Source organism: Haliotis rufescens, unplaced genomic scaffold (genome assembly GCF_023055435.1).
Source record: "Haliotis rufescens isolate VD_foot unplaced genomic scaffold, xgHalRufe1.0.p SCAF_19, whole genome shotgun sequence".
Lineage (NCBI taxonomy): Eukaryota > Metazoa > Mollusca > Gastropoda > Lepetellida > Haliotidae > Haliotis > Haliotis rufescens.
In genome coordinates, this window is record NW_025963879.1 from 10,216,424 (window position 1) to 10,243,928 (window position 27,505).

Here is a 27,505-nt window from a genome sequence, read left to right on the forward strand (position 1 = left end):
CAAAATGGCATTTACATGCAACGATTACATTGAAGCAATACTTGACTACACAGTATGTTATTATCTATTAATCTAGACAAACATATGAATAACTGTTTGAAAGAAAATATGATTATTGAGAGTGACTATGCTGAAACATAAACTTATTGTTACGGGAAACACATTTGAAGGTCAGATGTGATAAATCATCCATCCGAACATGGCACGCGGCTTCTAGCAAGTGTTCCGAAACAAAATTGTCCATCCCATAACTAAGCTTCCTTGTTTGAAATCTATGTCAGTTTTTCACATTCAGCTTCATGTATAAGAGTTTACGATTATATGTATGTTATGTTCTTAACACAGTAAGTAGAAAATAGCATCTGAGGAGATTTTCATCAGTGTCCTTCCTGTTACACTTTTTGTCGATACTGTAGCACAGATTTCCTTCCCGTAACAAGCATTGTTTTAGCTCAATGTTGAGAAATTGACTGAAACAAGCACTCAAAAGTATGAAACTGTTTATGTTTTTATACCAGTTTAGAATATAACTGTTGAATGTCTTGTTGGTTTATATGGTCACCATTCAGATGTCTGTGTTACACATCCTAATTATGCGAATTGTTATGAAAATTCGATGTTTTTCATATATTGTAACTATGTTATTTCCGTTTTCATCTAAAACTGAACATTATTACTTGTTTAGATTCTGACAGTTAATAACCTAGTTAAAGAAACCTCTTTCACTGGATCTGAAAACAATTTTAACACTGTTACTGGAAAGACATGTGCTGCTTCTGCTACAGGATAAAATCTTTCAAATATATCGTGCCATAGGTTTTCAAGGTTGCAATATGTTATTTTCACATCTTTTTCAATCTTCAAATTCTGTCATTTGTTTATAAAGTTTAATAAGATTTAGGTTATGTAACCAATCATTGCGTAAGCGTTATTTACGATTAAACATAAGTGTTTTCATGAGGCCCTGATAGCTAAATAATCATTGTGTGTTGTTCACATTAAATAACCACGTGTGTGAGCATCATGCTCCCAACGAACTCAAACATCCTAAAGTGAAGAGGCTCAGCAAGACATGTGAAAATAGTCCTGTTTGCAATGTGTCAGAAGGAAATATAATTAGGCTTCTTCTGTTGCTGTGAATTCATTCAAAATCAACTTTAAGCTCTGTGAATACGCATGTATCGATATGGGGATCCTCTGACTTACTTGTGAAGATGTAGAAAGGAGCCGGTACAACGCTGTTGCTCCTCCTCATGAATCTTTTTACCGCTTCTTTGTATTCCTCATTCTGTAGGTGTAGATGAACAAGTTCAAGCATGTGCCAACAAACGGTGAAAGGAAGGTCGCCTGTTTCCAGTAGTGTGTTTCCACAATCACGGCATCAATAAACCGGACAACGACAACCGGCATCCACGATATGACGTTACACACCGCAATATGCACTGCAACCAAGGACTTGCTCTCCTGCTTGGAGATCCCGAACTGCCGGTCGCGCTTCAGATGTCTCCTGCTGACAATGTAAACACGCAGGTACACCAGGAACGTAAGGACGACGAGACAGATGAGGACTGGCAGCTCCACCATGAGGACCAGGTGAATGTCCTCCTCATACGACGAAGCTACGAACACAGCCCGCGAAATCCCAAACACCCAAGTAATTGCCGTCGCAAGAAACGTTTTCTTCGTGGTAACATGCGATTCATAGATGAACGGGAATTGTATACCTACAAATCTTTCAATGGCTATGATAGAAATATTATTTAGTTGCATATTGATGCAGAAGTAGATGATGAATAATCTAACATGTCGGAACATCCAGTCGCAGAACAGATTGTTGAAGTAATCAGTGACTATGTACATTGGGAACCCTACAAGACCGTAGAGTAAGTCACTTAGGGCGAGGTTGGTGAGAAGAAGGTTGCATGGTTTACGCAGATGACGTATTGCGACGAAGGCGGCGATGATGATGCCGTTACCGACCACACTAACAACGCTGACAATCGCACCGATGATGGTGAGAGCGACCAACCATTCCCCAGCAATACGTTCAGGAATCTGACACAACACGGAGCTGTTGATCATGACGACTTCCAGATACACTCTGTATAAGAATGGCGTTCACCACTTTCAGTCGAGGGCAAATGTTGCTTGTCGGTACGGAGACGCTGTGTATGTATGACACAATGTCTTGAAGAGTTTTAAAAGTCTCGAGGCTGTGTACTCCGTTTACACAGCGCCAGTTCAAATGGGAGTTAACGTTCATAAGGAATTTGCGGCAAAAGGATGACTTGGTCGCACCAGGCTTAAAAGCGTTGTATAATATGTTAACGTAAGCTGCGCACATTGACTCCACGTTGCACCTCTTGCCCAAGGGGAATCCGTATGTGATATTCATATGATGCATTCTTCCTAATGGACTCTCGGTGTTAAAATCAAGGAAACTGAAATACCATTAGGTTATATTTGTCATTATCCGCGGGTTGGTGAATCCATTACATATACGATATGTTCTGGGAGACGACTGTTGAACATGTATGTATCACACCTCTCTACTCATGTCGCAGCGAATTGCTGATGATGACGGAATACTTTTGTTTGTCTGTACAAGTCGATGATCATATTGGTCAATTACAGAAGTCGGCATCATAGATCATTATCAATGACTCATGTTCTTATTCTGTGATCAAACGGTCAATTGTAGCTCACCTGCGCCGCATGCCCTCCCGCGGAGATGAAGTTGAATCTCTCCCTATTCACAGCTTCTACGGTGTGCCAGTGTAACGTCCTACATCGTCCTTACCTCTATCTGGCAGTCGAAGTGCCAAAGATAGCTCCTAATTATATCTAGCCACACTTTGAAAATGTTTTCATTCACCTACTCACAGTTAAATGACATCGCTATTCTCTCTGTCGTTGAAGCTGGTTAGCTGTACCAGTCGCACAAGACACTGGTTGTTACTGTTAAAAAAGGGAAACAGTTGGTTAGCTGTACCAGTCGCACAAGACACTGGTTGTTACTGTTAAAAAAGGGAAACAGTTGGTTAGCTGTACCAGTCGCACAAGACACTGGTTGTTACCGTTAAAAACGGAAACAGTTGTTTAGCTGTACCAGTCGCACAAGACACTGGTTGTTACCGTTAAAAACGGAAACAGTTGGTTAGCTGTACCAGTCGCACAAGACACTGGTTGTTACTGTTAAAAACGGAAACAGTTGGTTAGCTGTACCAGTCGCACAAGACACTGGTTGTTACCGTTAAAAACGGAAACAGTTGGTTAGCTGTACCAGTCGCACAAGACATTGGTTGTTACTGTTAAAAACGGAAACAGTTGGTTAGCTGTGCCAGTCGCACAAGACACTGGTTGTTACCGTTAAAAACGGAAACAGTTGGTTAGCTGTACCAGTCGCACAAGACACTGGTTGTTACTGTTAAAAACGGAAACAGTTGGATGTTGAGTTTGAATGATAAATACAATCTTTTGATATCACATATATCAACGTTCGTCGTTTTATGCCTCGGTGTTTTAGCGATTCGTGTTGATAGATTTCATATGACACTACACGAGAGTGAGATTCTCTACTATATGATATCCAAATATCAATGCGTATTTAAACAGATTTGTGGCTTTGCTTTTACACTGAGTGTAACAAGTATGTAGTCCCTGGTGGTTGTTTTAGTACATGTATGCTCAGGGGTTTGTTAGAGAGACTCTGAATGCGATCTCATTTGGCAAGGTGAGCTGACGTTTGGTACGCATCTATCCGAGCAGCACTAATGTGTCGGCTATACATCTTCATTAATACATTCTGCCGCCATCACTGTAAACGTCTGGCCACAATAAGACATGAACCAAGTAACGGATCGATCTCCGACTGCGTCTTACTAAAATACGTTAATAGATGGCACTTGTTGTTACCCTGCCAGGCGCTAGGCATTAAGATTCTAAAACTAGGACTGGTTGGCTCGGATTCAGTATACTGTGTCTGAGTGGGATGTTCATGTTAAACTGCGGCATGGTATCTCAGTGGGATAGTACTATAACATCGGCATTAGTCCAGACTATGAGAAGCAGACACACACACACACACATACACACACACACACACACAAACACGCACGCATGCACGTCGCTATATAAACGCAATAATCTTGAACGCGACATAAATCCCCAAGTTTAAAAGACTACATTTACCAAACCGTATGTTATATCGTAGGCATGTGTTATTACATATTGTAGTTTTCAACACCATACACGGTTTCTTAATGTTTGGGCATGTGCAGCGATTTCTAAGTTGTTCCTTGAGGACTGGCAAATATATATCTAGATATGATACTGAACCGCAAAAGAAACGTCACCCCAAGAAACATTGCATGAAAAGTTGTCATTTAAATATCTGGGTAATTTCTGTCAAAGCTTCTAAAATTTAACATTACCTTGACCAGAAAAATGAAATCTGATGATAAAAAAACAAAGCAAATGACAATAAAACCGATCGCCCAAAAGAATCACGGAAACGGCCATGGTAACCTGATGCACGTGAATTCCGTGCAAATTGAAATGCACATGCGTGCCCCCATTTCTTGCCCTATAAAAATCTAACCAGATCGGATAACATTCATTCGTTATTGAATTGTTACCACATGCCAAGATTGACAAGAAATCGGCGACACCAGGCCCTTGAACGATTGCAAGCTGGACAAACCGCCCGGCAAGTAGCCAATGCATTTCAAGTCCACCTAAGGACCATATTCAGGCTCCAGCAATGGTACCAGACCACCAACACTACAGATGACCGACCACGTAGTGGAAGACCAAGGGTCACCCCCCGACGTCAGGATCGTCAGATTGTGCGACAGCATCTTCAAGATCGCTGTGTTACTGCTGCAGAAACTGCTCGACAGACCACCGGGACACACCAGCGACATATTAGTGCGGACACCGTGCGTCGACGACTGGCGACGCCGTGGAGAACGTTTTTCGAATGCTTGTGTTGTTGAGAGAGACTCGTGGGCTGGTCCGAGCATCATGGTTTGAGGTGGAATTGGTCTTACACAGAGGGTCGGCCCTGTGGTCTTCCAGAACATCGGTCCAGGGAGAGGCAATGGTGTCACCGCAGCTCGGTACATTGATCAAGTCTTGAGACCACACGCCATACCTCATTTGGCACGTCGCCGCAACCACGAGTTTCAGCATGATAACGCCCATGCCCACACAGCGAGAGCAACGAGAGACTTCCTCCAGCAGAATGGCATCAGAGCCATGCAGTGGCCTGCCCTCAGTCCCGATTTAAATCCCATTGAGCACCTGTGGGACGACCGACGTCCGCCCAAGGCCGACAACTGCAGCTGAACTGCATCAGGCGTTCCTCAGATTTTTCACTTTAAGAACATTTGACACTTTAATTTCAACCTTGATGATCAGTTTTGCCAAGTTACATGTTTTTTATATGTCTCAAAGTATGTTTACAGTGTTTGGACAAATAAGGTTTCTCATATATCTATTCATGGTGACGTTTCTTTTGCGGTTCAGTACATTATATAGACCCATTCTGGAAGGTCGATTGGTTTTGATTACTATATTTAAATATGTGAAAGCTTTGAAGGTAACATGGATAGAAAACCTGCACTGTATGATCCTGAGTGGAAGGGTACGAATTCTCATTGCCAGTTTGCACTTTAAAATCAGAGGAATTTAATCATGTTGATTTCTCAAGGACCTGAATAACCCTTTCTGAAGGGATTGCTTCAATAAAGGTGAAAATAGAGAATTTCAAAGATTTCTTGTCTGAGCATTTTTTTATATAATATTAATAGCAAAGTAAACAAGAAAACAAGTTGTTTTTTTATGAATAATGGTTTCAGAAAGGTATTACCGAGATGAAAATGGAGATCACTAATCTCTGGATGATATTAACAGTATGTATCACCTGAATACCTCGTTATTATTATGGTGTAACAAATTCCATCAGAACATATTTAAAAAAAGTCGCAATTTCAAAAGAAAAAACTGGGCTATCTGGTTTGTTCTGCAAAGAAAGGTTCAAAAGCATATTATACTCTATGCTTATCTGAAGGTAACAATTCTAAGTGACAAGCTGAGTTCTCATCTGATCTTGATTGGCATTGTATTTCCCCCAAACCCTTCAAATCAACACAGGAAACAAACTGGGGTGGTTTCCAGTCAGGATAATCCACAGGATTTTGACATCTCACATTTTTTCTCTCCATAATCAAAGTTAAGGACTCTGTTAAGGATTTATGTTCATTTTGAAATGGAGATTGAGTCCATCTCACACTTGCTTAGGGAGTGTGACTTTCTACAAACTTTCTGTTCACATTCATACATTCCTACATTAGAACTGATAATGTTTAGTTGTAAAAAGAATGTTATGACTGTTGTTGTGTTTGATATAACTTAGTCCCGACGAGAACAATCTGCCAAACACACACAAGTGCATGCACGTCGCTATTGAGTGCAATAATCTTGGACGCAACGTTAAACCCCATGTCTACTCACCTATGACTGAACGAAACATTCAGACCGGGATATCTGATTTCTATATCTCGAAAACGAACTTAAATGACCAGTTCCGAGTGTAAATCATAACGGCGAAATGATTTTTTTATAAAAGGCATCGAAATTGAAAAAGATATAAAGCTTTAAAATACACAATTCCAAAAAAGACAAATACATTTGCTGCCAATTGCAGGGAGTGTCCAAATAATACAGTTAGTTATTTTCATTAATTTAAACAAATTATTAATTGAGCACCTCTTTATGTTGTAAAACAACAACAATTGAGCTCTTTGATATTAAAAATTAATGCTCCCTTAGGGTCAGGATTGAAGTTTGAAGCAGGATTACGGGCGGAAATCCTTCCCAAAAGTAATTTGTCCCAGAGAATAAACACTGCTCTTCAAAAAATCCTAATTCCCTCCAAATAATCAGACAGGCGACATATTATCAATAATAAAAACACAGCCAAGAATGGTTTCAAGATTGGCTCGTGCTGGTGCGTTTTATCAAAACACCTGCACCTTAGTAGCACGGATTTCACGTGCCTTAGATGGATGGACTGACAGAAGTGATCTGTCCGACACCTGACACCTGTACATGTATACTCGAGTAACATCGTGCCATGCATAAAAGGTGGGGTGAAATGGGGTTTAACGTCCCGTTAAGATTGTTGCACTAATATATAGCGTCGTGCATGAACGTGTATCTGCGTGTATCTTTGGTACGACGCGGCCGTGTATCCATGCTTCTTAGTACTGGAATAGCGAGTCCGTTCTTCTGAATGGGTGCATTATAAAATGCATACCTAAAATGAAGGTTCCGGGGTTTTTTGGTCTATTATTAAAGGTTTTGTCGCATTTAATATCTGCCATATAGTTTAAACTTTCCGTTGAGGACATTTAACTCTATGTGTGTTCAGTAATATAGCATGTTAGATCGAAAGTTCCAGATAAAGAAATATTGCTAGAATTAAGTAACTTGAGCGAAAGTTTTGTTTGCTTTAAATGTACTTCAGTAAGATGATTTGAATAGTTGTTTACCAAAATCTTGAGATCCAGGAAACGTCGATTGATTTCTCGAAGATACATAAAAAGAGTTTCCTCATGGTAAATGTCATCTGGGTTTTGGATTACATTAACGTGTTTTGCAGAGACTTCCCATGTATAAGTTTAGGGACATTAATGTGTGGTTGTAGCCAAGTTGAAATAGTCAATTTGATTCTTTCCGGGCGTATACAAGGTAATTTGAGTAAATTGTCCAGATCATTATGGAGACGTGTACCTCAAGGCAGCCTTATAAGCATTATTTTGTTTACCATTAGTGACCAAACGACATCAGTGGTATATTAATACAATCTCTGCGCTTCCATCCGCTTTCACTGTCGTATGATAACGACAATTATTATCGATATACATCCATTTCACGAAATCGCCATGTCGATCGTTGCGAGGCACACGTTATCTGCCCACTACCACTGGTTAATCACACCCATCAACCTACTACATCGGCGGAGGCGACTTATGGTGGTCGGTTGTTAGAATAGTTCATTAACAGAGTTTTAGGCATTAAAGTGTTGGACATTTCGAAGCAGTATTACGAATATGACAGTTAAGCGTACACCAGAACCATTTCTGAGCATGCCCGACCAAATAACGTGAAGATAGATACAATCAAGTTTTCACTTCGAGCGCAAATTTTATAACTTTCGCGCTTCCAATACTATTTCAGTTATTATTACTAAAGTTAGGGTTCAACAGTTTATATAAATATTTAATTAACAGATCCTTGCATCAACATCACTTAAAATAAGTTTAGAAAATGTTTAGGCACTGGTATTACATTTACTACTGCTTACAGCGGAACCAACAACTTGCCTCGTCTGAGTAAACTAACACTCGTTTTAATGCAATTAATACTCAGTTTTATTGATATTATACCAATCAACAGCAAGTGCAGATGTTATGGATTGGAGAAAACACGCTTACGAGGTTTTGGTAGACAGAGCATGCCCTGGGGAGAGGGAAAAACAAAGAGGGCGAAGCCCCCGCGGTTTTTCCCGACCCCCAGGGCATGCTCTGTCTACCAAAACCGAGGGAAAGTGTTTTTCCATACTTATAAACCGTCTAAATTGATTAAATGTTATAACGAGCATCTATAAATGAGGCGCTTCATTATAGCGCTTCCTTGAAGACGTTATATCATAACTTGCACGTGAAATCGCTGACTTGCCAGGCGTTCAAGATGTGTCAATAACAAAACACAACTAAAATACTTACTTTTAAATGAAAGTGAAATCTTCGGTTTGTAAATGTTTGTGTTGCAATATTCCACTTCTTTTAAACTTTTCAAAACGAAAATTCGCAATTTTAAAGGTGTTTTTTGCTTTACAAGATTTTCGACTTTAAACAATCCAACTGTTACATAGAGGTAGTTGTAACGTAACGGCTAGCAGTTACTGCACGTGCAAATTGTGCAGCATTGATAAGCACTTGTTTAAAAGCACGTGTTTTGAACCTTGCTGTCCTTTCACCAGAGACTCTGATGCTACGCTGTAGGCAGTCTTACTCAGACGAGGGTAGTCGTTTGCTACGCTGTAGGCAGTCTTACTCAGACGAGGGTAGTCGTTTGCTACGCTGTAGGCAGTCTTACTCAGACGAGGGTAGTCGTTTGCTACGCTGTAGGCAGTCTTACTCAGACGAGGGTAGTCGTTTGCTACGCTGTAGGCAGTCTTACTCAGACGAAGGTAGTCGTTTGCTACGCTGTAGGCAGTCTTACTCAGACGAGGGTAGTCGTTTGCTACGCTGTAGGCAGTCTTACTCACACGAAGGTAGTCGTTTGCTACGCTGTAGGCAGTCTTACTCAGACGAGGGTAGTCGTTTGCTACGCTGTAGGCAGTCTTACTCAGACGAGGGTAGTCGTTTGCTACGCTGTAGGCAGTCTTACTCAGACGAGGGTAGTCGTTTGCTACGCTGTAGGCAGTCGCAAATGTAATACCTGTGCCTAAATATAAGTAAATAAAACATACGTTTCTAAACTTATTTTGAGATATATTGATGCAAGGGTCTGTTTATGAAGTATTTATTTAAAACTATTTATATCTGTTTAACCCTAGCTTCAGTAGTAAATACGTAAATAGTATTTGAAGAGCGAAACATGAAATGTTTGCTCCAAGTGAAAACTTGATTGTATATATCGTCACGTTAGTTGCTATTGGTTCTGGTGTATGCTAAATTGTCATAAGCGTTATACTGCTTCAAATGTCCAACAGTTTATGCCTGAAACTCTTTTAATGGACTATTCTAACAACCCACCACCATCTTTGACGTGGTCTCGTCTGCTCCAAAATGACTCCGCCGTTGCAGTTGTAGGTTGATGGGTGTGTTAATAGCCTCGAGAAGTCATAGTTTCACAGTCACTAGCCAGGTCAAGCACAGTTCAAGCACGTTCCTTTCTACCTTTCTAACACCTACTCATGAAAGTACTACATAACATACTTGCCTAACGACTACATATACTAACGGAAAAAAGTAACTGTGGTTTAGACTTTGGCTTTATACGAGGTTTTACGATGAATTCTAAACTCTTTATTGAACCATGGAATGCCAAGTTTCCACTTGCGTTTCTGCTACTTTCTATGAGTCGTTCTTGACGCAATGATACGTCACGGGAGAGCCACATCTGCTACTCAAGAGGAAAACTCATGGTGGCGCTCCCGGGACCAGTAAGGGCTTAGACACGGTTCATTGACACGAGGAGTGGCTTTCCAGGTACAAGGCAAAAATATTACCGTAGTTTACCAATTATAAAGTAAAGAAATGTACATGTATTTTGAGGTAGTTCAAACATCAACGTAAAATGTACCTATTATATCAATGTTCAGTGGGTTTAGTCAAGGTGAAACATTGTCGGTGTAGTCTATGTAAGACAGATGTTGGCTGATGAGTTCGTCTTTCAGTGTCCTAAAGCGGGTGTCGATTTGGCGGTAACGTCGCTTACGGGGAGTTACAGAAGGATGGCCGTCCAATCAACTGCACTCTGGAATAGCTGCACCACCTCGTAGATGTTAGGGTGGCCCCTGCTACCTAGTTAGTTAATATTGTGGTGCCACCCTTCAAGACTGTTGTCAGCCAAGTGACCACAGTGACCCAAAGTGCTTACAGAATTGCCTCCCTTGAACTCAAGATGTTGCGTAACGATTCTGTACAGGAGACAGTCGCCGCCTTCGGCGTTGGGCCACTTTTCGTCAAGCTTCACGTGAGGCAGAGGGGCGTGGATTGTCTTTTGGTGCTGTCGGTTGGGGATGGTCTTAATGGACTTGAAGGATGGAATGTCTCTCGGCTTCAGGATGACGTCTCAGTCTTGATAACTCATCTTCATGTATGGTAGGGAGCGGCGGCGTCTCTGTGAACGTTCGCCCGGTAGATCAGCTAGGCCTTGAATACATCTACTTTCATCTTAAAGCAGGATAAGCGGGACCACATCTGCAACCTTGTAGATTCTGTGTTCAGCTGTTGAAAAGCTTGCCCTACACCCGGCGACAACACAATATTTAATACTCAGTGTCATATCGATGTTATGACAAATCAGCATATTAATTTTGTTTTATTTTCTGACATAATGTAACTGTAAAACACATGTTTAAAGTTCTTAAGTAGTTTTGACTCACTGCGCAGACTCCCTGCTGATTGATAATCCCGTGATCTGTTTAAATTATTCTACTCTTATTTTATGTATTTGTTCTGACGTATTTCTGTATACATCGTTTATATAATATAATGGTAAGCATCAATCCATCGATGTGGCGCTCGGGGTATACCAACAACAGAATCCCTCAAAATATGCTTGTCTTTGGCGTTCCCGGGCGTTCCGGCGTTCTATCTGCTATTCAAATGTGGCGCTACCTGCATGACCGAAGAAACATGCGCCAAAGAGGATTCAAAATTGGTATATCTGTTTAAGCTTGGTTGTTTTCAGTACCTGTGTTATCCTTCGATACGATATTCGATGATAGATTCGCTTGTTTTGAATTATTACAAGTATCCAAAATATTGAGAACAAAATATAGAACACAACTGACACCTGAATACATTGATGAATAAATTCATTATTTCAAAGTCGGAGAGCAATGGTATGTATGTTGGGGATGAAGTCACAAAGTCTATCACAGTTACAAGTTATCAATGTTAAGTAATTAGAAGCAATCAGTAGTCCCATGTATCCGGTAACTGACTGAGTCACAATATAGCTGTATCTTCTTTGAAGGGAAATGCTCAACAAATCATAGAATGTTGTAATAAATAGGGGCTACCAAATGTCTACATATTTAGGTCATGTATGTGTTGAGGCTGAGATTCTGTTTTGTAGGTATAATGCTAGCGGCATGCAAATTCTATGAATGACATATGCGGTCTTATGTTGTTCACGATAGACAATAAACTGATGTATACGCGGTCTTATGTTGTTCACGATAGACAGTAAATGTTGTGGTATGTATGATGGTAAGTTGATCACGATATTCAGTACTGTTGTGGTATGTATGATGGTAAGTCGATCATGATATTCAGTACTGTTGTGGTATGTATGATGGTAAGTTCATCATGATATTCAGTACTGTTGTGGTATGTATGATGGTAAGTTGATCATGATATTCAGTACTGTTGTGGTATGTATGATGGTAAGGTGACCATGATATTCAGTCCTGTTGTGGTATGTATGATGGTAAGGTGATCACGATATTCAGTACTGTTGTGGTATGTATGATGGTAAGTTCATCATGATATTCAGTACTGTTGTGGTATGTATGATGGTAAGTTGATCATGATATTCAGTACTGTTGTGGTATGTATGATGGTAAGGTGATCATGATATTCAGTACTGTTGTGGTATGTATGATGGTAAGGTGATCATGATATTCAGTACTGTTGTGGTATGTATGATGGTTAGTCGATCATGATATTCAGTACTGTTGTGGTATGTATGATGGTAAGTTGATCATGATATTCAGTACTGTTGTGGTATGTATGATGGTAAGGTGATCATGATATTCAGTCCTGTTGTGGTATGTATGATGGTAAGTTCATCATGATATTCAGTACTGTTGTGGTATGTATGATGGTAAGTTGATCATGATATTCAGTACTGTTGTGGTATGTATGATGGTAAGGTGACCATGATATTCAGTCGTTGTGGTAAGTATGATGGTAAGGTGATCACGATATTCAGTACTGTTGTGGTATGTATGATGGTAAGTTCATCATGATATTCAGTACTGTTGTGGTATGTATGATGGTAAGTTGATCATGATATTCAGTACTGTTGTAGTATGTATGATGGTAAGTCGATCATGATATTCAGTACTGTTGTGGTATGTATGATGTTAAGTTGATCATGATATTCAGTCCTGTTGTGGTATGTATGATGGTAAGTTGATCACGATATTCCGTACTTTTGTGGTATGTATGATGGTAAGTTGATCATGATATTCAGAACTGTCGTGGTATATATGATTAGGTTGATCATGATATACACTAAACTGTCGTGGTATATATCATGTAAGTTGATCATGATATATAACAAACTGTGTGGTTTATATGTCAGATGATCATAATGTTTACTATTGTTGTGGTGCACGTGATGTTGAGTTGATCATGATATTCAGTACTGTTGTGGTATGTATGATGGTAAGTTGACCATGATATTCAGTACTGTTGTGGTATGTATGATGGTAAGGTGATCATGATATTCAGTACTGTTGTGGTATGTATGATGGTAAGGTGATCATGATATTCAGTACTGTTGTGGTATGTATGATGGTAAGGTGATCATGATATTCAGTACTGTTGTGGTATGTATGATGGTAAGGTGATCATGATATTCAGTACTGTTGTGGTATGTATGATGGTAAGTTGATCATGATATTCAGTACTGTTGTGGTATGTATGATGGTAAGGTGATCATGATATTCAGTCCTGTTGTGGTATGTATGATGGTAAGGTGACCATGATATTCAGTACTGTTGTGGTATGTATGATGGTAAGTTGATCATGATATTCAGTACTGTTGTGGTATGTATGATGGTAAGGTGATCATGATATTCAGTACTGTTGTGGTATGTATGATGGTCAGTTGATCATGATATTCAGTCCTGTTGTGGTATGTATGATGGTAAGTTGATCATGATATTCAGTCCTGTTGTGGTATGTATGATGGTAAGTTGATCATGATATTCAGTACTGTTGTGGTATGTATGATGGTAAGTTGACCATGATATTCAGTCCTGTTGTGGTATGTATGATGGTAAGTTGATCATGATATTTAGTCCTGTTGTGGTATGTATGATGGTAAGGTGATCACGATATTCAGTCCTGTTGTGGTATGTATGATGGTAAGTTGACCATGATATTCAGTCCTGTTATGGTATGTATGATGGTAAATTGATCATGATATTCAGTCCTGTTGTGGTATGTATGATGGTAAGTTGATCATGATATTCATTACTGTTGTGGTATGTATGATGGTAAGTTGATCATGATATTCAGTCCTGTTGTGGTATGTATGATGGTAAGTTGATCATGATATTCAGTCCTGTTGTGGTATGTATGATGGTAAGGTGATCACGATATTCAGTCCTGTTGTGGTATGTATGATAGTAAGTTGATCATGATATTCAGTACTGTTGTGGTATGTATGATGGTAAGTTGACCATGATATTCAGTCCTGTTGTGGTATGTATGATGGTAAGTTGATCATGATATTCAGTACTGTTGTGGTATGTATGATGGTAAGGTGATCACGATATTCAGTCCTGTTGTGGTATGTATGATGGTAAGTTGATCATGATATTCAGTCCTGTTGTGGTATGTATGATGGTAAGGTGATCACGATATTCAGTCCTGTTGTGGTATGTATGATGGTAAGGTGACCATGATATTCAGTCGTTGTGGTATGTATGATGGTAAGGTGATCACGATATTCAGTACTGTTGTGGTATGTATGATGGTAAGTTCATCATGATATTCAGTACTGTTGTGGTATGTATGATGGTAAGTCGATCATGATATTCAGTACTGTTGTGGTATGTATGATGTTAAGTTGATCATGATATTCCGTACTTTTGTGGTATGTATGATGGTAAGTTGATCATGATATTCAGAACTGTCGTGGTATATATGATTAGGTTGATCATGATATACACTAAACTGTCGTGGTATATATCATGTAAGTTGATCATGATATATAACAAACTGTGTGGTTTATATGTCAGATGATCATAATGTTTACTATTGTTGTGGTGCACGTGATGTTGAGTTGATCATGATATTCAGTACTGTTGTGGTATGTATGATGGTAAGTTGACCATGATATTCAGTACTGTTGTGGTATGTATGATGGTAAGTTGACCATGATATTCAGTACTGTTGTGGTATGTATGATGGTAAGGTGATCATGATATTCAGTACTGTTGTGGTATGTATGATGGTAAGGTGACCATGATATTCAGTACTGTTGTGGTATGTATGATGGTAAGTTGATCATGATATTCAGTACTGTTGTGGTATGTATGATGGTAAGGTGATCATGATATTCAGTACTGTTGTGGTATGTATGATGGTCAGTTGATCATGATATTCAGTCCTGTTGTGGTATGTATGATGGTAAGTTGATCATGATATTCAGTCCTGTTGTGGTATGTATGATGGTAAGTTGATCATGATATTCAGTACTGTTGTGGTATGTATGATGGTAAGTTGATCATGATATTCAGTCCTGTTGTGGTATGTATGATGGTAAGTTGATCATGATATTTAGTCCTGTTGTGGTATGTATGATGGTAAGGTGATCACGATATTCAGTCCTGTTGTGGTATGTATGATGGTAAGTTGACCATGATATTCAGTACTGTTATGGTATGTATGATGGTAAATTGATCATGATATTCAGTCCTGTTGTGGTATGTATGATGGTAAGTTGATCATGATATTCAGTCCTGTTGTGGTATGTATGATGGTAAGTTGATCATGATATTCAGTACTGTTGTGGTATGTATGATGGTAAGGTGATCACGATATTCAGTCCTGTTGTGGTATGTATGATGGTAAGTTGACCATGATATTCAGTCCTGTTATGGTATGAATGATGGTAAATTGATCATGATATTAAGTCCTCTTGTGGTATGTATGATGGTAAGTTGATCATGATATTCAGTACTGTTGTGGTATGTATGATGGTAAGTTGACCATGATATTCAGTACTGTTGTGGTATGTATGATGGTAAGGTGATCATGATATTCAGTACTGTTGTGGTATGTATGATGGTAAGGTGATCATGATATTCAGTCCTGTTGTGGTATGTATGATGGTAAGGTGATCACGATATTCAGTACTGTTGTGGTATGTATGATGGTAAGTTGACCACGATATTCAGTACTGTTGTGGTATGTATGATGGTAAGTTGATCATGGTATTCAGTACTGTTGTTGTATGTATGATGGTAAGTTGATCATGATATTCAGTCCTGTTGTGGTATGTATGATGGTAAGTTGATCACGATATTCAGTACTGTTGTGTTATGTATGATGGTAAGTTGACCATGATATTCAGTCCTGTTCTGGTATGTATGATGGTAAGGTGATCACGATATTCAGTCCTGTTGTGGTATGTATGATGGTAAGTTGACCATGATATTCAGTCCTGTTATGGTATGTATGATGGTAAATTGATCATGATATTAAGTCCTGTTGTGGTATGTATGATGGTAAGTTGATCATGATATTCAGTACTGTTGTGGTATGTATGATGGTAAGTTGATCATGATATTCAGTCCTGTTGTGGTATGTATGATGGTAAGTTGATCATGATATTCAGTCCTGTTGTGGTATGTATGATGGTAAGGTGATCACGATATTCAGTCCTGTTGTGGTATGTATGATGGTAAGTTGACCACGATATTCAGTACTGTTGTGGTATGTATGATGGTAAGTTGATCATGATATTCAGTCCTGTTGTGGTATGTATGATGGTACGTTGATCATGATATTCAGTACTGTTGTGGTATGTATGATGGTAAGTTGATCATGATATTCAGTCCTGTTGTGGTATGTATGATGGTAAGGTGATCACGATATTCAGTCCTGTTGTGGTATGTATGATAGTAAGTTGATCATGATATTCAGTACTGTTGTGGTATGTATGATGGTAAGTTGACCATGATATTCAGTCCTGTTGTGGTATGTATGATGGTAAGTTGATCATGATATTCAGTACTGTTGTGGTATGTATGATGGTAAGGTGATCACGATATTCAGTCCTGTTGTGGTATGTATGATGGTAAGTTGACCATGATATTCAGTCCTGTTATGGTATGACTGATGGTAAATTGATCATGATATTAAGTCCTCTTGTGGTATGTATGATGGTAAGTTGATCATGATATTCAGTACTGTTGTGGTATGTATGATGGTAAGTTGACCATGATATTCAGTACTGTTGTGGTATGTATGATGGTAAGGTGATCATGATATTCAGTACTGTTGTGGTATGTATGATGGTAAGGTGATCATGATATTCAGTCCTGTTGTGGTATGTATGATGGTAAGGTGATCACGATATTCAGTACTGTTGTGGTATGTATGATGGTAAGTTGACCACGATATTTAGTCCTGTTGTGGTATGTATGATGGTAAGTTGATCATGATATTCAGTACTGTTGTGGTATGTATGATGGTAAGTTGATCATGATATTCAGTCCTGTTGTGGTATGTATGATGGTAAGTTGATCACGATATTCAGTACTGTTGTGTTATGTATGATGGTAAGTTGACCATGATATTCAGTCCTGTTCTGGTATGTATGATGGTAAGTTGATCACGATATTCAGTACTCTTGTGCTTTGTATGATGGTAAGTTGACCATGATATTCAGTACTGTTGTGGTATGTATGATGGTAAGGTGATCATGAAATTCAGTACTGTTGTGGTATGTATGATGGTGAGGTGATCATGATATTCAGTACTGTTGTGGTATGTATGATGGTGAGTTGATCATGATATTCAGTACTGTTGTGGTATGTATGATGGTAAGTTGATCATGATATTCAGTCCTGTTGTGGTATGTATGATGGTAAGTTGATCATGATATTCAGTCCTGTTGTGGTATGTATGATGGTAAGGTGATCATGATATTCAGTACTGTTGTGGTATGTATGATGGTAAGGTGATCATGATATTCAGTACTGTTGTGGTATGTATGATGGTAAGGTGATTACGATATTCAGTACTGTTGTGGTATGTATGATGGTAAGGTGATCACGATATTCAGTCCTGCTGGGTATGTATGATGGTAAGTTGACCACGATATTCAGTACTGTTGTGGTATGTATGATGGTAAGTTGATCATGATATTCAGTCCTGTTGTGGTATGTATGATGGTAAGTTGATCATGATATTCAGTACTGTTGTGGTATGTATGATGGTAAGTTGATCATGATATTCAGTCCTGTTGTGGTATGTATGATGGTAAGTTGATCACGATATTCAGTACTGTTGTGGTATGTATGATGGTAAGTTGACCATGATATTCAGTCCTGTTGTGGTATGTATGATGGTAAGGTGATCATGATATTCAGTACTGTTGTGGTATGTATGATGGTAAGGTAATCATGATATTCAGTACTGTTGTGGTATGTATGATGGTAAGGTGATCATGATATTCAGTACTGTTGTGGTATGTATGATGGTAAGTTGATCATGATATTCAGTACTGTTGTGGTATGTATGATGGTACGTTGATCATGATATTCAGTCCTGTTGTGGTATGTATGATGGTAAGTTGATCATGATATTCAGTACTGTTGTGGTATGTATGATGGTAAGGTGATCATGATATTTAGTCCTGTTGTGGTATGTATGATGGTAAGGTGATCATGATATTCAGTAATGTCATGGTATGTATGATGGTAAGGTGACCATCATATTCAGTCCTGTTGTGGTATGTATGATAGTAAGTTGATCATGGTATTCAGTACTGTTGTGGTATGTATGATGGTAAGTTCACCATGATATTCAGTCCTGTTGTGGTATGTATGATGGTAAGTTGATCATGATTTTCAGTACTGTTGTGGTATGTATGATGGTAAGGTGATCACGATATTCAGTCCTGTTGTGGTATGTATGATGGTAAGTTGACCATGATATTCAGTACTGTTATGGTATGTATGATGGTAAATTGATCATGATATTCAGTCCAGTTGTGGTATGTATGATGGTAACTTGATCATGATATTCAGTCCTGTTGTGGTATGTATGATGGTAAGTTGACCATGATATTCAGTCCTGTTGTGGTATGTATGATGGTAAGTTGATCATGATATTCAGTACTGTTGTGGTATGTATGATGGTAAGTTGATCATGATATTCAGTCCTGTTGTGGTATGTATGATGGTAAGTTGATCATGATATTCAGTACTGTTGTGGTTTGTATGATGGTAAGTTGACCATGATATTCAGTCCTGTTGTGGTATGTATGATGGTAAGTTGATCATGATATTCAGTACTGTTGTGGTATGTATGATGGTAAGGTGATCACGATATTCAGTCCTGTTGTGGTATGTATGATGGTAAGTTGACCATGATATTCAGTCCTGTTATGGTATGTATGATGGTAAATTGATCATGATATTAAGTCCTGTTGTGGTATGTATGATGGTAAGTTGATCATGATATTCAGTACTGTTGTGGTATGTATGATGGTAAGTTGATCATGATATTCAGTCCTGTTGTGGTATGTATGATGGTAAGTTGATCATGATATTCAGTCCTGTTGTGGTATGTATGATGGTAAGGTGATCACGATATTCAGTCCTGTTGTGGTATGTATGATGGTAAGTTGACCACGATATTCAGTCCTGTTGTGGTATGTATGATGGTAAGTTGATCATGATATTCAGTCCTGTTGTGGTATGTATGATGGTACGTTGATCATGATATTCAGTACTGTTGTGGTATGTATGATGGTAAGTTGATCATGATATTCAGTCCTGTTGTGGTATGTTTGATGGTAAGTTGATCACGATATTCAGTACTGTTGTGGTATGTATGATGGTAAGTTGACCATGATATTCAGTCCTGTTGTGGTATGTATGATGGTAAGGTGATCATGATATTCAGTACTGTTGTGGTATGTATGCTGGTAAGTTGATCATGATATTCAGTACTGTTGTGGTATGTATGATGGTAAGTTGATCACGATATTCAGTACTCTTGTGGTATGTATGATGGTAAGTTGACCATGATATTCAGTACTGTTGTGGTATGTATGATGGTAAGGTGATCATGATATTCAGTACTGTTGTGGTATGTATGATGGTAAGGTGATCATGATATTCAGTACTGTTGTGGTATGTATGATGGTAAGGTGATCACGATATTCAGTCCTGTTGTGGTATGTATCATGGTAAGTTGATCATGATATTTAGTCCTGTTGTGGTATGTATGATGGTAAGGTGATCATGATATTCAGTCCTGTTGTGGTATGTATGATGGTAAGGTGATCATGATATTCAGTACTGTTGTGGTATGTATGATGGTAAGGTGATTACGATATTCAGTACTGTTCTGGTATGTATGATCGTAAGGTGATCACGATATTCAGTCCTGTTGTGGTATGTATGATGGTAAGTTGACCACGATATTCAGTACTGTTGTGGTATGTATGATGGTAAGTTGATCATGATATTCAGTCCTGTTGTGGTATGTATGATGGTAAGTTGATCATAATATTCAGTACTATTGTGGTATGTATGATGGTAAGTTGATCATGATATTCAGTCCTGTTGTGGTATGTATGATGGTAAGTTGATCACGATATTCAGTACTGTTGTGGTATGTATGATGGTAAGTTGACCATGATATTCAGTCCTGTTGTGGTATGTATGATGGTAAGGTGATCATGATATTCAGTACTGTTGTGGTATGTATGCTGGTAAGTTGATCATGATATTCAGTACTGTTGTGGTATGTATGATGGTAAGTTGATCACGATATTCAGTACTCTTGTGGTATGTATGATGGTAAGTTGACCATGATATTCAGTACTGTTGTGGTATGTATGATGGTAAGGTGATCATGAAATTCAGTACTGTTGTGGTATGTATGATGGTAAGGTGATCATGATATTCAGTACTGTTGTGGTATGTATGATGGTAAGGTGATCACGATATTCAGTCCTGTTGTGGTATGTATGATGGTAAGTTGACCACGATATTCAGTACTGTTGTGGTATGTATGATGGTAAGTTGATCATGATATTCAGTCCTGTTGTGGTATGTATGATGGTAAGTTGATCATGATATTCAGTACTGTTGTGGTATGTATGATGGTAAGTTGATCATGATATTCAGTCCTGTTGTGGTATGTTTGATGGTAAGTTGATCACGATATTCAGTACTGTTGTGGTATGTATGATGGTAAGTTGACCATGATATTCAGTCCTGTTGTGGTATGTATGATGGTAAGGTGATCATGATATTCAGTACTGTTGTGGTATGTATGCTGGTAAGTTGACCATGATATTCAGTCCTGTTGTGGTATGTATGATGGTAAGGTGATCATGATATTCAGTACTGTTGTGGTATTTATGCTGGTAAGTTGATCATGATATTCAGTACTGTTGTGGTATGTATGATGGTAAGTTGATCACGATATTCAGTACTCTTGTGGTATGTATGATGGTAAGTTAACCATGATATTCAGTACTGTTGTGGTATGTATGATGGTAAGGTGATCATGATATTCAGTACTGTTGTGGTATGTATGATGGTAAGGTGATCATGATATTCAGTACTGTTGTGGTATGTATGATGGTAAGGTGATCACGATATTCAGTCCTGTTGTGGTATGTATCATGGTAAGTTGATCATGATATTCAGTCCTGTTGTGGTATGTATGATGGTAAGGTGATCATGATATTCAGTCCTGTTGTGGTATGTATCATGGTAAGGTGATCATGATATTCAGTACTGTTGTGGTATGTATGATGGTAAGGTGATTACGATATTCAGTACTGTTCTGGTATGTATGATCGTAAGGTGATCACGATATTCAGTCCTGTTGTGGTATGTATGATGGTAAGTTGACCACGATATTCAGTACTGTTGTGGTATGTATGATGGTAAGTTGATCATGATATTCAGTCATGTTGTGGTATGTATGATGGTAAGTTGATCATAATATTCAGTACTATTGTGGTATGTATGATGGTAAGTTGATCATGATATTCAGTCCTGTTGTGGTATGTATGATGGTAAGTTGATCACGATATTCAGTACTGTTGTGGTATGTATGATGGTAAGTTGACCATGATATTCAGTCCTGTTGTGGTATGTATGATGGTAAGGTGATCATGATATTCAGTACTGTTGTGGTATGTATGCTGGTAAGTTGATCATGATATTCAGTACTGTTGTGGTATGTATGATGGTAAGTTGATCACGATATTCAGTACTCTTGTGGTATGTATGATGGTAAGTTGACCATGATATTCAGTACTGTTGTGGTATGTATGATGGTAAGGTGATCATGATATTCAGTACTGTTGTGGTATGTATGCTGGTAAGTTGATCATGATATTCAGTACTGTTGTGGTATGTATGATGGTAAGTTGATCACGATATTCAGTACTCTTGTGGTATGTATGATGGTAAGTTGACCATGATATTCAGTCCTGTTGTGGTATGTATGATGGTAAGGTGATCATGAAATTCAGTACTGTTGTGGTATGTATGATGGTAAGGTGATCATGATATTCAGTACTGTTGTGGTATGTATGATGGTAAGGTGATCACGATATTCAGTCCTGTTGTGGTATGTATGATGGTAAGTTGACCACGATATTCAGTACTGTTGTGGTATGTATGATGGTAAGTTGATCATGATATTCAGTCCTGTTGTGGTATGTATGATGGTAAGTTGATCATGATATTCAGTACTGTTGTGGTATGTATGATGGTAAGTTGATCATGATATTCAGTCCTGTTGTGGTATGTTTGATGGTAAGTTGATCACGATATTCAGTACTGTTGTGGTATGTATGATGGTAAGTTGACCATGATATTCAGTCCTGTTGTGGTATGTATGATGGTAAGGTGATCATGATATTCAGTACTGTTGTGGTATGTATGCTGGTAAGTTGACCATGATATTCAGTCCTGTTGTGGTATGTATGATGGTAAGGTGATCATGATATTCAGTACTGTTGTGGTATTTATGCTGGTAAGTTGATCATGATATTCAGTACTGTTGTGGTATGTATGATGGTAAGTTGATCACGATATTCAGTACTCTTGTGGTATGTATGATGGTAAGTTAACCATGATATTCAGTACTGTTGTGGTATGTATGATGGTAAGGTGATCATGATATTCAGTACTGTTGTGGTATGTATGATGGTAAGGTGATCATGATATTCAGTACTGTTGTGGTATGTATGATGGTAAGGTGATCACGATATTCAGTCCTGTTGTGGTATGTATCATGGTAAGTTGATCATGATATTCAGTCCTGTTGTGGTATGTATGATGGTAAGGTGATCATGATATTCAGTCCTGTTGTGGTATGTATCATGGTAAGGTGATCATGATATTCAGTACTGTTGTGGTATGTATGATGGTAAGGTGATTACGATATTCAGTACTGTTCTGGTATGTATGATCGTAAGGTGATCACGATATTCAGTCCTGTTGTGGTATGTATGATGGTAAGTTGACCACGATATTCAGTACTGTTGTGGTATGTATGATGGTAAGTTGATCATGATATTCAGTCCTGTTGTGGTATGTATGATGGTAAGTTGATCATAATATTCAGTACTATTGTGGTATGTATGATGGTAAGTTGATCATGATATTCAGTCCTGTTGTGGTATGTATGATGGTAAGTTGATCACGATATTCAGTACTGTTGTGGTATGTATGATGGTAAGTTGACCATGATATTCAGTCCTGTTGTGGTATGTATGATGGTAAGGTGATCATGATATTCAGTACTGTTGTGGTATGTATGCTGGTAAGTTGATCATGATATTCAGTACTGTTGTGGTATGTATGATGGTAAGTTGATCACGATATTCAGTACTCTTGTGGTATGTATGATGGTAAGTTGACCATGATATTCAGTACTGTTGTGGTATGTATGATGGTAAGGTGATCATGAAATTCAGTACTGTTGTGGTATGTATGATGGTAAGGTGATGATGATATTCAGTACTGTTGTGGTATGTATGATGGTAAGGTGATCACGATATTCAGTCCTGTTGTGGTATGTATGATGGTAAGTTGACCACGATATTCAGTACTGTTGTGGTATGTATGATGGTAAGTTGATCATGATATTCAGTCCTGTTGTGGTATGTATGATGGTAAGTTGATCATGATATTCAGTACTGTTGTGGTATGTATGATGGTAAGTTGATCATGATATTCAGTCCTGTTGTGGTATGTTTGATGGTAAGTTGATCACGATATTCAGTACTGTTGTGGTATGTATGATGGTAAGTTGACCATGATATTCAGTCCTGTTGTGGTATGTATGATGGTAAGGTGATCATGATATTCAGTACTGTTGTGGTATGTATGCTGGTAAGTTGATCATGATATTCAGTACTGTTGTGGTATGTATGATGGTAAGTTGATCACGATATTCAGTACTCTTGTGGTATGTATGATGGTAAGTTGACCATGATATTCAGTACTGTTGTGGTATGTATGATGGTAAGGTGATCATGAAATTCAGTACTGTTGTGGTATGTATGATGGTAAGGTGATCATGATATTCAGTACTGTTGTGGTATGTATGATGGTAAGGTGATCACGATATTCAGTCCTGTTGTGGTATGTATGATGGTAAGTTGATCATGATATTCAGTCCTGTTGTGGTATGTATGATGGTAAGTTGATCATGATATTCAGTCCTGTTGTGGTATGTATGATGGTAAGGTGATCATGATATTCAGTACTGTTGTGGTATGTATGATGGTAAGGTGATTACGATATTCAGTACTGTTCTGGTATGTATGATCGTAAGGTGATCACGATATTCAGTCCTGTTGTGGTATGTATGATGGTAAGTTGACCACGATATTCAGTACTGTTGTGGTATGTATGATGGTAAGTTGATCATGATATTCAGTCCTGTTGTGGTATGTATGATGGTAAGTTGATCATAATATTCAGTACTATTGTGGTATGTATGATGGTAAGTTGATCATGATATTCAGTCCTGTTGTGGTATGTATGATGGTAAGTTGATCACGATATTCAGTACTGTTGTGGTATGTATGATGGTAAGTTGACCATGATATTCAGTCCTGTTGTGGTATGTATGATGGTAAGGTGATCATGATATTCAGTACTGTTGTGGTATGTATGCTGGTAAGTTGATCATGATATTCAGTACTGTTGTGGTATGTATGATGGTAAGTTGATCACGATATTCAGTACTCTTCTGGTATGTATGATGGTAAGTTGACCATGATATTCAGTACTCTTGTGGTATGTATGATGGTAAGTTGACCATGATATTCAGTACTGTTGTGGTATGTATGATGGTAAGGTGATCATGAAATTCAGTACTGTTGTGGTATGTATGATGGTAAGGTGATCATGATATTCAGTACTGTTGTGGTATGTATGATGGTAAGGTGATCATGATATTCAGTACTGTTGTGGTATTTATGATGGTAAGTTGATCATGATATTCAGTCCTGTTGTGGTATGTATGATGGTAAGGTGATCATGATATTCAGTCCTGTTGTGGTATGTATCATGGTAAGGTGATCATGATATTCAGTACTGTTGTGGTATGTATGATGGTAAGGTGATTACGATATTCAGTACTGTTGTGGTATGTATGATGGTAAGGTGATCACGATATTCAGTCCTGTTGTGGTAAGTATGATGGTAAGATGATCACGATATTCAGTACTGTTGTGGTATGTATGATGGTACGTTGATCATGATATTCAGTCCTGTTGTGGTATGTATGATAGTAAGTTGATCATGATATTCAGTACTGTTGTGGTATGTATGATGGTAAGTTGATCACGATATTCAGTACTGTTGTGGTATGTATGATGGTACGTTGATCATGATATTCAGTCCTGTTGTGGTATGTATGATGGTAAGGTGATAATGATATTAAGTCCTGTTGTGGTATGTATGATGGTAAGGTGATCATGATATTCAGTCCTGTTGTGGTATGTATGATGGTAAGGTGATCACGACATTCAGTGCTGTTGTGGTATGTATGATGGTAAGGTGATCACGATATTCAGTCCTGTTGTGGTATGTATGATGGTAAGGTGATCACGATATTCATTACTGTTGTGGTATGTATGATGGTACGTTGATCATGATATTCAGTCCTGTTGTGGTATGTATGATGGTTAGTTGATCATGATATTCAGTACTGTTGTGGTATGTATGATGGTAAGTTGATCACGATATTCAGTACTGTTGTGGTATGTATGATGGTAAGTTGACCATGATATTCAGTCCTGTTGTGGTATGTATGATCGTTAGTTGATCATGATATTCAGTCCTGTTGTGGTATGTATGATGGTAAGTTGATCATGATATTCAGTACTGTTGTGGTATGTATGATGGTAAGGTGATCATGATATTCAGTCCTGTTGTGGTATGTATGATGGTAAGGTGATCACGATATTCAATAATGTTGTGGTATGTATGATGGTAAGTTGATCATGATATTCAGTACTGTTGTGGTATGTATGATGGTAAGTTGATCACGATATTCAGTACTGTTGTGGTATGTATGATGGTAAGTTGACCATGATATTCAGTCCTGTTGTGGTATGTATGATCGTTAGTTGATCATGATATTCAGTACTGTTGTGGTATGTATGATGGTAAGTTGATCATGATATTCAGTCCTGTTGTGGTATGTATGATGGTAAGGTGATCATGATATTCAGTACTGTTGTGGTATGTATGATGGTAAGGTGATCACGATATTCAATAATGTTGTGGTATGTATGATGGTAAGTTGATCATGATATTCAGTACTGTTGTGGTATGTATGATGGTAAGGTGAACACGATATTCAGTACTGTTGTGGTATGTATGATGGTAAGTTGATCATGATATTCAGTCCTGTTGTGGTATGTATGATGGTAAGGTGATCACGATATTCAGTACTGTTGTGGTATGTATGATGGTAAGTTGATCATGATATTCAGTACTGTTGTGGTATGTATGATGGTAAGTTGATCATGATATTCAGTACTGTTGTGGTATGTATGATGGTAAGTTGATCATGATATTCAGTACTGTTGTGGCATGTATGATGGTAAGTTGATCATGATATTCAGTACTGTATTGGGAGGTATGATGGTAAGGTGACCATGATATTCAGTACTGTTGTGGTATGTATAATGGTAAGTTGATCATGATATTCAGTACTGTTGTGGTATGTATGATGGTAAGGTGATCATGATATTCAGTACTGTTGTGGTATGTATGATGGTAAGTTGATCATGATATTCAGTACTGTTGTGGTATGTATGATGGTTAGTTGATCATGATATTCAGTACTGTTGTGGTATGTATGATGGTAAGTTGATCATGATATCCAGTCCTGTTGTGGTATGTATGATGGTAAGTTGATCATGATATTCAGTCCTGTTGTGGTATGTATGATGGCAAGTTGATCATGATATTCAGTCCTGTTGTGGTATGTATGATGGTAAGTTGATCATGATATTCAGTACTGTTGTGGTATGTATGATGGTAAGTTGATCATGATATTCAGTACTGTATTGGGAGGTATGATGGTAAGGTGACCATGATATTCAGTCCCGTTGTGGTATGTATAATGGTAAGTTGATCATGATATTCAGTACTGTTGTGGTATGTATGATGGTAAGGTGATCATGATATTCAGTACTGTTGTGGTATGTATGATGGTAAGTTGATCATGAT

At 38.3% G+C, this 27,505-nt stretch overlaps 1 protein-coding gene across 1 annotated transcript; it reads right to left on the bottom strand.

Annotated features, from left to right (window-relative positions):
• Positions 1-1,263: 1,263 nt before the first annotated feature.
• On the bottom strand, positions 1,264-2,082 carry LOC125381697 (alpha-1B adrenergic receptor-like). Its single transcript, XM_048399137.1, has one exon. The coding sequence runs from the start codon at positions 2,080-2,082 to the stop codon at positions 1,264-1,266; it is 819 nt and encodes a 272-aa protein (XP_048255094.1).
• Positions 2,083-27,505: the final 25,423 nt, after the last annotated feature.

Coding starts and splice junctions, on each gene's coding strand:
- LOC125381697 (XM_048399137.1), bottom strand. CDS start 2,082: ATGATCAACAGCTCCGTGTTGTGTCAGATTCCTGAACGTATTGCTGGG.